Source organism: Lissotriton helveticus, chromosome 5_1, assembly GCF_964261635.1.
Source record: "Lissotriton helveticus chromosome 5_1, aLisHel1.1, whole genome shotgun sequence".
Lineage (NCBI taxonomy): Eukaryota > Metazoa > Chordata > Amphibia > Caudata > Salamandridae > Lissotriton > Lissotriton helveticus.
This window is the reverse complement of record NC_136065.1, coordinates 1,194,855,098-1,194,866,815: the sequence shown is the minus strand read 5'-3', so window position 1 is coordinate 1,194,866,815 and position 11,718 is coordinate 1,194,855,098. Positions and strand designations below refer to the sequence as shown.

Sequence of the window (11,718 nt, the reverse complement as noted above, 5' to 3'; positions counted from 1 at the left end):
GAGCGAGATGCACATTTTGAATCGTCTAAGATAGCAGGCTGAGGCCATACTGAAAAAACGTGACGTGCATGATTGTCTCAACCTAATATAAACTTATTTTGACTTGTACTTAGGTGGTTGTCTATTTACTTACTTATATACTATTGCGCGACCAACTCTGACGTGTCAGTAAAACGTAACTTTTGTACCGAAGTTTTGTCCTGAATTTTGACCCTTTGTCCTGAATTTTTACATTCACCGTCCTGAATTTGCACCAATGCCAGTTGGTCACCCTAAGTCTGTCTCCAGTTAGTGTCCTATCGTTTCTGGTGCTTTGCAGCGTTCTTCTTAGAGTTTCTTGTTGCTCACATGGGTGTCATTTTTGATATGTACATGTTCGCCTCTTCTTTCATTCCCTGATGTTGCTCGCAAGAAAGTGTCACTCATGGTCATTGAAATGTCACTCATAATTAAAATTAATTTACGAAAATATCACATTTAGCAATCTGAAACCTTGGCAGCTATGCACCTGCCCGCCCGTCTGTTACTCAGCCGTTAGAGTCTGCTTAAAGCCGCCTAGGATCATCCCGTCCCAAACTGCAGAACCTATTTGGAAAGGTGGTACATGGTTACACAGGCGACATCGTAACACTTCCCTGTCATCCCCCAACCACGTTCACCAATCCTCGTGCGCGCTTAGGTCGTTGGCTGCGTATTTGCCAGTTCAGTAGCCAAAACGCATTCCGGGATTGGAGGAGGCGGGGCGGCGTATGGAGTTCTCTGACGTCTTGACGTCAACAAGCTGAGAGTGGGGAGGTTAGTCTTCCCGGAAGTGCTCGCGTCAGTCCGAGTCAAGAGCGAGAGAGGTAGAGAGCGAGACGCTCCGGGGGCGAAGAACACAGCACCACCCTGCTTTGGGCATTTTCGCAGCAGCGGGGAGAGCTGGGCCATGGAGGGAGACACGCCTTGACTTTGCTAAGCAAGGTTGAGCCTTGGCACCATGTACCCTGCTTTGCTGATGCTGCTGTCGGCCCTTGCCGGGACACTTCTAACCCTGTTACTCCAGTGCCTGCTGCTCTATCGCAGGAAGCCAGAGCCCAGGCCACGGTTAGGGGGTGCCCCCGGTAGGGCCGGGGTGCCCGGGCCCCAGCTCAGGGGTTATCTGCAAGCCCCAGGGGAGCCTGAAGTAGGCAAGCAGGAAGAGGACGGCCAAGCTAATCACAAGGAGGCGGCAGAGGGAGTTGATACTCAGGTCCCAAAGCAATCTTCTACCTCCCATGCTGGGGGAGCCACGCGAATCCCCAAACCAGAAACATGCCACTTCCTCAACGCGATCTTCCTTTTCCTGTTTCGTGAGCTGAGAGATACAGCACTACTGAGACGATGGGTGGCCAAGAAGATCAAGGTCGAGTTAGAAGAGCTCCTGTTGACTCGGACTGCTGGGCGCTTACTTGAAGGACTGAGTCTCAGGGATGTATGCCTGGGGGAAGCCTTACCTGTTTTCACTGGAGTACGATTGCTTGGTCCTGCTGTCCCACCTGGGGGGGATGAGTCGGCTGTTGCACCTGAGGAGTTAGCCTTTGAGGTGCAGCTGGAGTACAACGGTGGCTTCCACCTGGCCATCGATGTGGACCTAGTCTTTGGCAAATCGGCATACCTTTTTGTCAAGATCTCCCGCGTGCTGGGGAGGCTGCGGTTGGCCTTCACCCGTCTGCCTTTCACCCACTGGAGCTTTTGTTTCCTGGAAGACCCTCTCATTGACTTTGAGGTCAAATCACAGTTTGAAGGAAGACCTATGCCCCAGCTCACCTCCATCATTGTCAACCAGCTAAAGAAGGTTATTAAGAGAAAGCATACGCTACCCAACTATAAGATCAGGTGAGCTCTCTTAAATGTACAGTCAGGAGACCACACCCTTCATATGAATAGTGGGTCTTGGCCAATGGCAAGTCCATATGAGTCTGTTTTTCTAAACGGTAGACCAGGAAAACATAGCTCAACCACCACAAGACCATATGAGAGTCCCACATGCAACTTCCAAAACAGAGAGCCCATATCTTATACATAAGATGTGGTTAGTGCATTATACTTACACAAATCGTCATGTTTATGTCCTGTGCGACTCAGAAGCTAGGTGAGCACTTTTTACAGTACTGGGTGTGCCCCTCTGCCAAAATGGCGAGATAGGAGATATGTGATATATATCACATATGTACTCCGTGCCCAACTGATGGGCTTGGTATGCCCCCCCCCCGTCCAGTGACAAAACAATATGAATGCTCTGTGCACAACTGCAGACTAGGACTGCTTGACAGCAAATCTAGAAGTGCATAATTGTCCCAGTTTTATAAATTCCTGTACCCAACTGTAACATGAGGTGAGTGTCTGATTGCCATGTGATGGAGGCCTGCTTGGCTAGTGGCTAGACATGGTGGGCTTCTGCTTGGCCAGTGGCAAGACATGGCTGGCTTCTGCTTGGCCAGTGGCAAGACATGGCTGGCTTCTGCTTGGCCAGTGGCTAGACATGGCTGTCTTCTGCTTGGCCAGTGGCTAGACATGGCTGTCTTCTGCTTGGCCAGTGGCTAGACATGGCTGTCTTCTGCTTGGGCAGTGGCTAGACATGGCTGTCTTCTGCTTGGGCAGTGGCTAGACATGGCTGTCTTCTGCTTGGGCAGTGGCTAGACATGGCTGTCTTCTGCTTGGCTAGTGGCTGGACATGGTGGGCGTCTCCTTGACACTTGGTTAGACATGGTAGGTGCCTGCTTTGCCCATGGATAGAGACTGTGGTAATCTACTTTGGTAGATGAGACAGGCGTCTGCTTGGCCAGTGGATAGCAGTTACAGGTACCTTCATGGCCAGTAGATAGATGTGGCAGGTGTCTTCTTAGCTGGTGGACAGATGTGGCAGACGCCTTCTTGGCTGATGGATAGATGTGGCAGGCACCTGCTTGGCTGGTGGATAGATGTGGCAGGCACCTGCTTGGCCGGTGTATAGATGGGGCAGGCGTCTGTTTGGCGGTGGATAGATGCAGCAGGCATCTGCTCTGCTGGGTGGATGGATGTGGCAGGCTTCTGCTCTGCCGGGGGGATGGATGTGGCAGGCGTCTGCTCTGCCGGGTGGATGGATGTGGCAGGCGTCTGCTCTGCCGGGTGGATGGATGTGGCAGGCGTCTGCTCTGCCGGGTGGATGGATGTGGCAGGCGTCTGCTCTGCCGGGTGGATGGATGTGGCAGGCGTCTGCTCTGCCGGGTGGATGGATGTGGCAGGCGTCTGCTCTGCCGGGTGGATGGATGTGGCAGGCGTCTGCTCTGCCGGGTGGATGGATGCGGCAGGCGTCTGCTTTGCCGGGTGGATGGATGCGGCAGGCGTCTGCTCTGCCGGGTGGCTGGACGCGGCAGGCGTCTGCTCTGCCGGGTGGATGGACGCGGCAGGCGTCTGCTCTGCCGGATGGATGGACGCGGCAGGCGTCTGCTCTGCCGGGTGGATGGACGCGGCAGGCGTCTGCTCTGCCGGGTGGATGGACGCGGCAGGCGTCTGCTCTGCCGGGTGGATGGACGCGGCAGGCGTCTGCTCTGCCGGGTGGATGGACGCGGCAGGCGTCTGCTCTGCCGGGTGGATGGATGCGGCAGGAGTCTGCTTGTCCAGTGGATAGCAGTGACAGGCGCTTTCATGGCCGGTAGATTGATGTGGTAGGTGTCTTCTTGGCTGATGGATGGATGTGGCAAGCGCCTACTTGGCCGATGGATAGATGTGACAGGCGCCTGCTTGGCCGATGGATAGATGTGACAGGCGCCTGCTTGGCCAATGGATAGATGTGACAGGCGCCTGCTTGGCCAATGGATAGATGTGACAGGCGCCTGCTTGGCCAATGGATAGATGTGGCAGGCGCCTGCTTGGCCAATGGATAGATGTGGCAGGCGCCTGCTTGGCCAATGGATAGATGTGGCCGGTGGATGGATGTGACAGGCGTCTACTCTGCCGGGTGGTTGGGTGCGACGGGTGGATGGATGCGGCATGTGTCTGCTCCTGCCGGGTGGATGGATGCGGCATGTGTCTGCTCCTGCCGGGTGGATGGATGCGGCAGGTGTCTGCTCCTGCCGGGTGGATGGATGCGGCAGGTGTCTGCTCCTGCCGGGTGGATGGATGCGGCAGGTGTCTGCTCCTGCCGGGTGGATGGATGCGGCAGGTGTCTGCTCCTGCCGGGTGGATGGATGCGGCAGGTGTCTGCTCCTGCCGGGTGGATGGATGCGGCAGGTGTCTGCTCCTGCCGGGTGGATGGATGCGGCAGGTGTCTGCTCCTGCCGGGTGGATGGATGCGGCAGGTGTCTGCTCCTGCCGGGTGGATGGACGAGTCAGGTGTCTGCTCCTGCCGGGTGGATGGACGAGGCAGGCGTCTGCTCTGCCGGGTGGATGGACGAGGCAGGCGTCTGCTCTGCCGGGTGGATGGACGAGGCAGGTGTCTGCTTTGCCGGGTGGATGGATGAGGCAGGCGTCTGCTCTGCCGGGTGGATGGATGAGGCAGGCGTCTGCTCTGCCGGGTGGATGGATGCGGCTGGCGTCTGCTCGACTGGGTGGATGGATGGCTGCGGCAGGCGTCTGCTCGGATGGATGGATGTGGCAGGCGTCTGCTCGGCCGGTGGATGGATGCGGCAGTCGGCCGGGTGGATGGGTGGATGCGGCCGGCGTCTGCTCGGCCGGGTTGATCGTTGGATGCGGCAGGTGTCTGCAAGGCTGGGTGGATGGATGGATGTGGCAGGTGTCTGCTCGGGTGGATGGATGGATGCGGCAGGCGTCTGCTCAGCCGGGTGGGTGGATGGATGCGGCAGGCGTCTGATCGGCCGGGTGGATGGATGGATGCGTCTGTTTGGCTGGATGGAAGGATGCGGCAGGCGTCTGCTCGGCCGGGTGGATGGATGGATGAGGCAGACGTCTGTTTGACTGGATTGATGGATGCGGCAGGCGTCTGCTTGGCCAGGTGGATGCATGGATGCAGCAGGTGTCTGCTCGGCTGGGTGAATGGATGGATGCAGCAGGCGTCTGCTCGGCCGGTGGATAGATGTGGCAGGCGTCTGCTCGGCCGGTGGATAGATGTGGCAGGCGTCTGTTTGGCCGGTGGATAGATGTGGCAGGCGTCTGTTTTGCCGGTGGATAGATGTGGTAGGCGTCTGTTTGGCCGGTGGATAGATGTGGCAGGCGTCTGTTTGGCCGGTGGATAGATGTGGCAGGCGTCTGTTTTGCCAGTGGATAGATGGGGCAGGCGTCTGTTTTGCCGGTGGATAGATGGGGCAGGCGTCTGTTTGGCTGGTGGATAGATGGGGCAGGCGTCCGTTTTGCCGTTGGATAGATGGGGCAGTCGTCCGTTTGGCCGGTGGATGGATGCAGCAGGCTTCTGCTCAAATGGGTAGATGGATGCGACAGGCGTCTGCTCGAACGGGTAGATGGATGCGACAGGCGTCTGCTCGAACGGGTAGATGGATGCGGCAGGCGTCTGCTCGAACGGGTGGATGGATGCGGCAGGCGTCTGCTCGAATGGGTGAATGGATGCGGCAGGCGTCTGCTAGAACGGGTGGATGGATGAGGCAGGCGTCTGCTCGAACTGGTGGATGGATGAGGCAGGCGTCTGCTCGAACTGGTGGATGGACGCGGCAGGCGTCTGCTCTGCCGGGTGGATGGATGCGGCAGGAGTCTGCTTGGCCAGTGGATAGCAGTGACAGGCGCTTTCATGGCCGGTAGATTGATGTGGTAGGTGTCTTCTTGGCTGATGGATGGATGTGGCAAGCGCCTACTTGGCCGATGGATAGATGTGACAGGCGCCTGCTTGGCCAATGGATAGATGTGACAGGCGCCTGCTTGGCCAATGGATAGATGTGACAGGCGCCTGCTTGGCCAATGGATAGATGTGGCAGGCGCCTGCTTGGCCAATGGATAGATGTGGCCGGTGGATGGATGTGACAGGCGTCTACTCTGCCGGGTGGTTGGGTGCGACAGGTGGATGGATGCGGCAGGTGTCTGCTCTGCCGGGTGGATGGATGCGGCATGTGTCTGCTCTGCCGGGTGGATGGATGCGGCATGTGTCTGCTCTGCCAGGTGGATGGATGCGGCATGTGTCTGCTCCTGCCAGGTGGATGGATGCGGCAGGTGTCTGCTCCTGCCGGGTGGATGGATGCGGCAGGTGTCTGCTCCTGCCGGGTGGATGGATGCGGCAGGTGTCTGCTCCTGCCGGGTGGATGGATGCGGCAGGTGTCTGCTCCTGCCGGGTGGATGGATGCAGCAGGTGTCTGCTCCTGCCGGGTGGATGGATGCGGCAGGTGTCTGCTCCTGACGGGTGGATAGATGCGGCAGGTGTCTGCTCCTGCCGGGTGGATGGATGCGGCAGGTGTCTGCTCCTGCCGGGTGGATGGATGCGGCAAGTGTCTGCTCCTGCCGGGTGGATGGCCGAGGCAGGCGTCTGCTCTGCCGGGTGGATGGCCGAGGCAGGCGTCTGCTCTGCCGGGTGGATGGACGAGGCAGGCGTCTGCTCTGCCGGGTGGATGGACGAGGCAGGCGTCTGCTCTGCCGGGTGGATGGACGAGGCAGGCGTCTGCTCTGCCGGGTGGATGGACGAGGCAGGCGTCTGCTCTGCCGGGTGGATGGACGAGGCAGGCGTCTGCACTGCCGGGTGGATGGACGAGGTAGGTGTCTGCTTTGCCGGGTGGATGGATGAGGCAGGCGTCTGCTCTGCCGGGTGGATGGATGAGGCAGGCGTCTGCTCTGCCGGGTGGATGGATGCGGCTGGCGTCTGCTCGACTGGGTGGATGGATGGCTGCGGCAGGCGTCTGCTCGGATGGATGGATGTGGCAGGCGTCTGCTCGGCCGGTGGATGGATGCGGCAGTCGGCCGGGTGGATGGGTGGATGCGGCCGGCGTCGGCTCGGCCGGGTTGATCGTTGGATGCGGCAGGTGTCTGCAAGGCTGGGTGGATGGATGGATGTGGCAGGTGTCTGCTCGGGTGGATGGATGGATGCGGCAGGCGTCTGCTCGAACGGGTGGATGGATGCGGCAGGCGTCTGCTCAGCCGGGTGGGTGGATGGATGCGGCAGGCGTCTGATCGGCCGGGTGGATGGATGGATGCGTCTGTTTGACTGGATTGATGGATGCGGCAGGCGTCTGCTTGGCCAGGTGGATGCATGGATGCAGCAGGTGTCTGCTCAGCTGGGTGAATGGATGGATGCAGCAGGCGTCTGCTCGGCCGGTGGATAGATGTGGCAGACGTCTGCTCGGCTGGGTGAATGGATGGATGCAGCAGGCGTCTGCTCGGCCGGTGGATAGATGTGGCAGGCGTCTGTTTGGCCGGTGGATAGATGTGGCAGGCGTCTGTTTTGCCGGTGGATAGATGTGGTAGGCGTCTGTTTGGCCGGTGGATAGATGTGGCAGGCGTCTGTTTGGCCGGTGGATAGATGTGGCAGGCGTCTGTTTGGCCGGTGGATAGATGTGGCAGGCGTCTGTTTTGCCAGTGGATAGATGGGGCAGGCGTCTGTTTTGCCGGTGGATAGATGGGGCAGGCGTCTGTTTGGCTGGTGGATAGATGGGGCAGGCGTCCGTTTTGCCGTTGGATAGATGGGGCAGTCGTCCGTTTGGCCGGTGGATGGATGCAGCAGGCTTCTGCTCAAATGGGTAGATGGATGCGACAGGCGTCTGCTCGAACGGGTAGATGGATGCGACAGGCGTCTGCTCGAACGGGTAGATGGATGCGACAGGCGCCTGCTCGAACGGGTGGATGGATGCGGCAGGCGTCTGCTCGAACGGGTGGATGGATGCGGCAGGCGTCTGCTCGAACGGGTGGATGGATGCGGCAGGCGTCTGCTCGAACGGGTGAATGGATGCGGCAGGCGTCTGCTCGAACGGGTGGATGGATGCGGCAGGCGTCTGCTCGAACGGGTGGATGGATGCAGCAGGCGTCTGCTCGAACGGGTGGATGGATGCGGCATGCGTCTGCTCGAACGGGTGGATGGATGCGGCATGCGTCTGCTCGAACGGGTGGATGGATGCGGCAGGCGTCTGCTCGAACGGGTGGATGGATGCGGCAGGCGTCTGCTCGAACGGGTGGATGGATGCGTCAGGCGTCTGCTCGAACGGGTGAATGGATGCGGCAGGCGTCTGCTAGAACGGGTGGATGGATGCGGCAGGCGTCTGCTAGAACGGGTGGATGGATGCGGCAGGCGTCTGCTCGAACGGGTGGATGGATGAGGCAGGCGTCTGCTCGAACTGGTGGATGGATGCGGCAGGCGTCTGCTCGAACTGGTGGATGGATGCGGCAGGCGTCTGCTCGAACGGGTGGATGGATGCGGCAGGCGTCTGCTCGAACGGGTGGATGGATGCGGCAGGCGTCTGCTCGAACGGGTGGATGGATGCGGCATGCGTCTGCTCGAACGGGTGGATGGATGCGGCATGCGTCTGCTCGAACGGGTGGATGGATGCGGCATGCGTCTGCTCGAACGGGTGGATGGATGCGGCATGCGTCTGCTCGAACGGGTGGATGGATGCGGCATGCGTCTGCTCGAACGGGTGGATGGATGCGGCATGCGTCTGCTCGAACGGGTGGATGGATGCGGCATGCGTCTGCTCGAACGGGTGGATGGATGCGGCAGGCGTCTGCTCGAACGGGTGGATGGATGCGGCAGGCGTCTGCTCGAACGGGTGGATGGATGCGGCAGGCGTCTGCTCGAACGGGTGGATGGATGCGGCAGGCGTCTGCTTGGCCGGGTGGATGGATGCGACCGGCGTCTGTTTGACTGGGTGGATAGGCGCGGCAGGCGTCTGCCTTGCAGGGAGGATAGATGTGGGGCTCGTCTGCCTTGCAGGGAGGATAGATGTGGCAGCCGCCTGCTTGGCCTTTGGATAGATGCGCCAGGCGTCTGCTTGGCCGGTGGATAGATGGGGTAGGCATCCGTGTGGCCGGTGGATAGATGGGGCAGGTGTCCGTTTGGCCCGTGGATAGATGCGGCAGGCATCTGCTCTGCGGGGTGGATGGATGTGGCAGGCTTCTAAACGTCCGGATAGATGGATGCGGCACACGTCTGCTTGGCCGGTGGATAGATGCGGCAGGCGTCTCTTTGGCCGGTGTATAGATGGGGCAGGCGTCTCTTTGGCCGGTGGATAGATGCAGCAGGTGTCTGTTTGGCCGGTGGATAGATGTGGCAGGCGTCTGTTTGGCCGGTGGATAGATGTGGCAGGCGTCTGTTTGTCCGGTGGATAGATGTGGCAGGCGTCTGTTTGGCCGGTGGATAGATGTGGCAGGCGTCTGTTTGGCCGGTGGATAGATGTGGCAGGCGTCTGTTTGGCCGGTGGATAGATGTGGCAGGCGTCTGTTTGGCCGGTGGATAGATGTGGCAGGCGTCTGTTTGGCCGGTGGATAGATGTGGCAGGCGTCTGTTTGGCCGGTGGATAGATGTGGCAGGCGTCTGTTTGGCCGGTGGATAGATGTGGCAGGCGTCTGTTTGGCCGGTGGATAGATGTGGCAGGCGTCTGTTTGGCCGGTGGATAGATGTGGCAGGCGTCTGTTTGGCCGGTGGATAGATGTGGCAGGCGTCTGTTTGGCCGGTGGATAGATGTGGCAGGCGTCTCTTTGGCCAGTGGATAGATGGGGCAGGCGTTTGTTTGGCCGGTGGATAGACGGGCCAGGTGTCTGCTCGGCCGGGTGGATAGACGGGCCAGGCGTCTACTCCGCCGGGTGGATAGATGCTGTAGGAGTCTGCTCGGCCGGGTGGATAGATGCGACAGGCGTCTGCTCAGCTGGTTGGATAGATGGGACAGGCGTCTGCTCAGCTGGTTGGATAGATGGGACAGGCGTCTGCTCAGCTGGTTGGATAGATGCGACAGGCATCTGCTCGGTTGGATAGATGCGACGGGCGTCTGCTTGGCCAGGTGGATGGATACAGCAGGCGTCTGCTCAGGTGGGTAGATGGATGCGACGGGCGTCTGCTCGGCCGGGTGGATGGATACGGCAGGCGTCTGCTCGGCCGGGTGGGTGGGTGGATGCGGCAGACATCTGCTCAGCCAGGTGGGTGGATGGATGCGGCAGGTGTCTGCTCGGCTGGGTGGATGGATGCAAATGTAAATGTCATGGTACTTATAGAGCGCACTGTCACCAGACGGTCACCTTGCGGTGTCGCCTATGCGGCTTCCTGGTGCTGATACTCATACCGCTGTGGAACCCCTCCTGGCTTTCCCTGTGAAGTGTCCACTCCTGGGCACCCCCAGGGTGAAGCCAGGCATCCTTAGTGCTGTTGGGGCCGGTGTGGAGGCTAAGTGTCTGCTCGGGTGGCTGGATGGATGCGGCAGGTGTCTGCTCGGCCGACCGGGTGGATGGAAGGATGCTGCAGGCATCTGCTTGGCCGGGTGGATGGATGCGACCGGCGTCTGTTTGACTGGGTGGATAGGCGCGGCAGGCGTCTGCCTTGCCGGGAGGATGGATGCGGGGCGAGTCTGCCTTGCAGGGGGGATAGATGTGGGGCACATCTGCCTTGGCAGGTGGATAGATGCGGGGCGCGTGTGCGCGACCGGGTGGATAGATGCGGGGCGCGTCTGCGCGACCGGGTGGATAGATGCGGGGCGCGCCTGCGCGACCCGGTGGATAGATGCGGGGCGCGCTTGCGCGACCCGGTGGATAGATGCAGGGCGCGCTTGCGCGACCCGGTGGATAGATGCAGGGCGCGCTTGCGCGACCCGGTGGATAGATGCAGGGCGCGCCTGCGCGACCCGGTGGATAGATGCAGGGCGCGTCTGCGCGACCCGGTGGATAGTGGATGGAAGCGGGCGCGTCTGCACGACCGGGTGGATAGATGCTCTGCCGGGTGGATAGATGCAGGTCGCCTCTCCGTGGCTGGGAGGATAGATGTGGGGCGCCTCTGTGTGGCCAGGTGGATGGATATGGCGCAACAGGGTGGATAGATGTGGGGCGCGGCTGGGTGGATAGGTGCAGGTCGCGTCTGCGGCCTGGAGGATAGATGCGGGCGCGTTTGCGTGGCCGGGTCGATAGATGCGGGACGCAGCTGGGTGGATAGATGGGCAAGCCATAATTACTTTGTAAGGGCCTGGGCCTCTCTGAAGGTTTTGACCCTGTACAAATATATATGGATTGCACTGGACAGTGCTGCAACTTGCTACATACCTAGACAAATATGTCATAGCGATTTAGTAGATGAGGCAAGCCAAGCCCACCACATGGCTAAGCGAGCTTGCCTACTAATCTGAGCTGCAGGTTCAGGTCAGCATGTGTGATAAATAGCATGTTTGGGTAAGAATGGCTTGATCAGTTACTACCTGAGATCAGTGTGTCAAGAATTACTACAAACTTGCATCAGTATAACCAGGGCCACTGGAATTTTGCAGCAGCAGAGGGACACATTATACTGCAGTGTTGAGTAAATTATGTGGCAAGAAATGACAACCTATGCCGCACATTTTGTAATAGTATTACTTAATTATTTCGTCATTTTTAAACTTAAAAACATTGTCTGGGCATTGGTTGCATCTCTTTAGTACCAGTTTAACACCCAAATATAGCAATAAGCAACAGAAAGGTGACCAGTCCATCTTTTTAAAGGGCCTTTCACTGCACAGTAACAGATGTTGTTGCGTTCTTAGTAACTTTTGAACCTTTAGAAAATACATGTTTTGTTCAAATCTGCAGAATATGTGGCAGATGATGGATTATGTGGCAAACATATAATTATGTGAAAATCGCCACAGCTGCACAATC

The 11,718-nt window shown here is 59.0% G+C and overlaps 1 protein-coding gene across 1 annotated transcript in view; it reads left to right on the top strand.

Annotated features, from left to right (window-relative positions):
- Positions 1 to 769: 769 nt before the first annotated feature.
- PDZD8 (PDZ domain containing 8) overlaps positions 770 to 11,718 on the top strand; it is a 403,753-nt gene continuing 392,804 nt past the window's right edge. Inside the window, exon 1 of the mRNA XM_078643903.1 lies at positions 770 to 1,857. Within this exon, the coding sequence (XP_078500029.1) occupies positions 980 to 1,857 (878 nt within the window). The 5' untranslated portion in view covers positions 770 to 979. The remainder of the gene's footprint in view (positions 1,858 to 11,718) is intronic.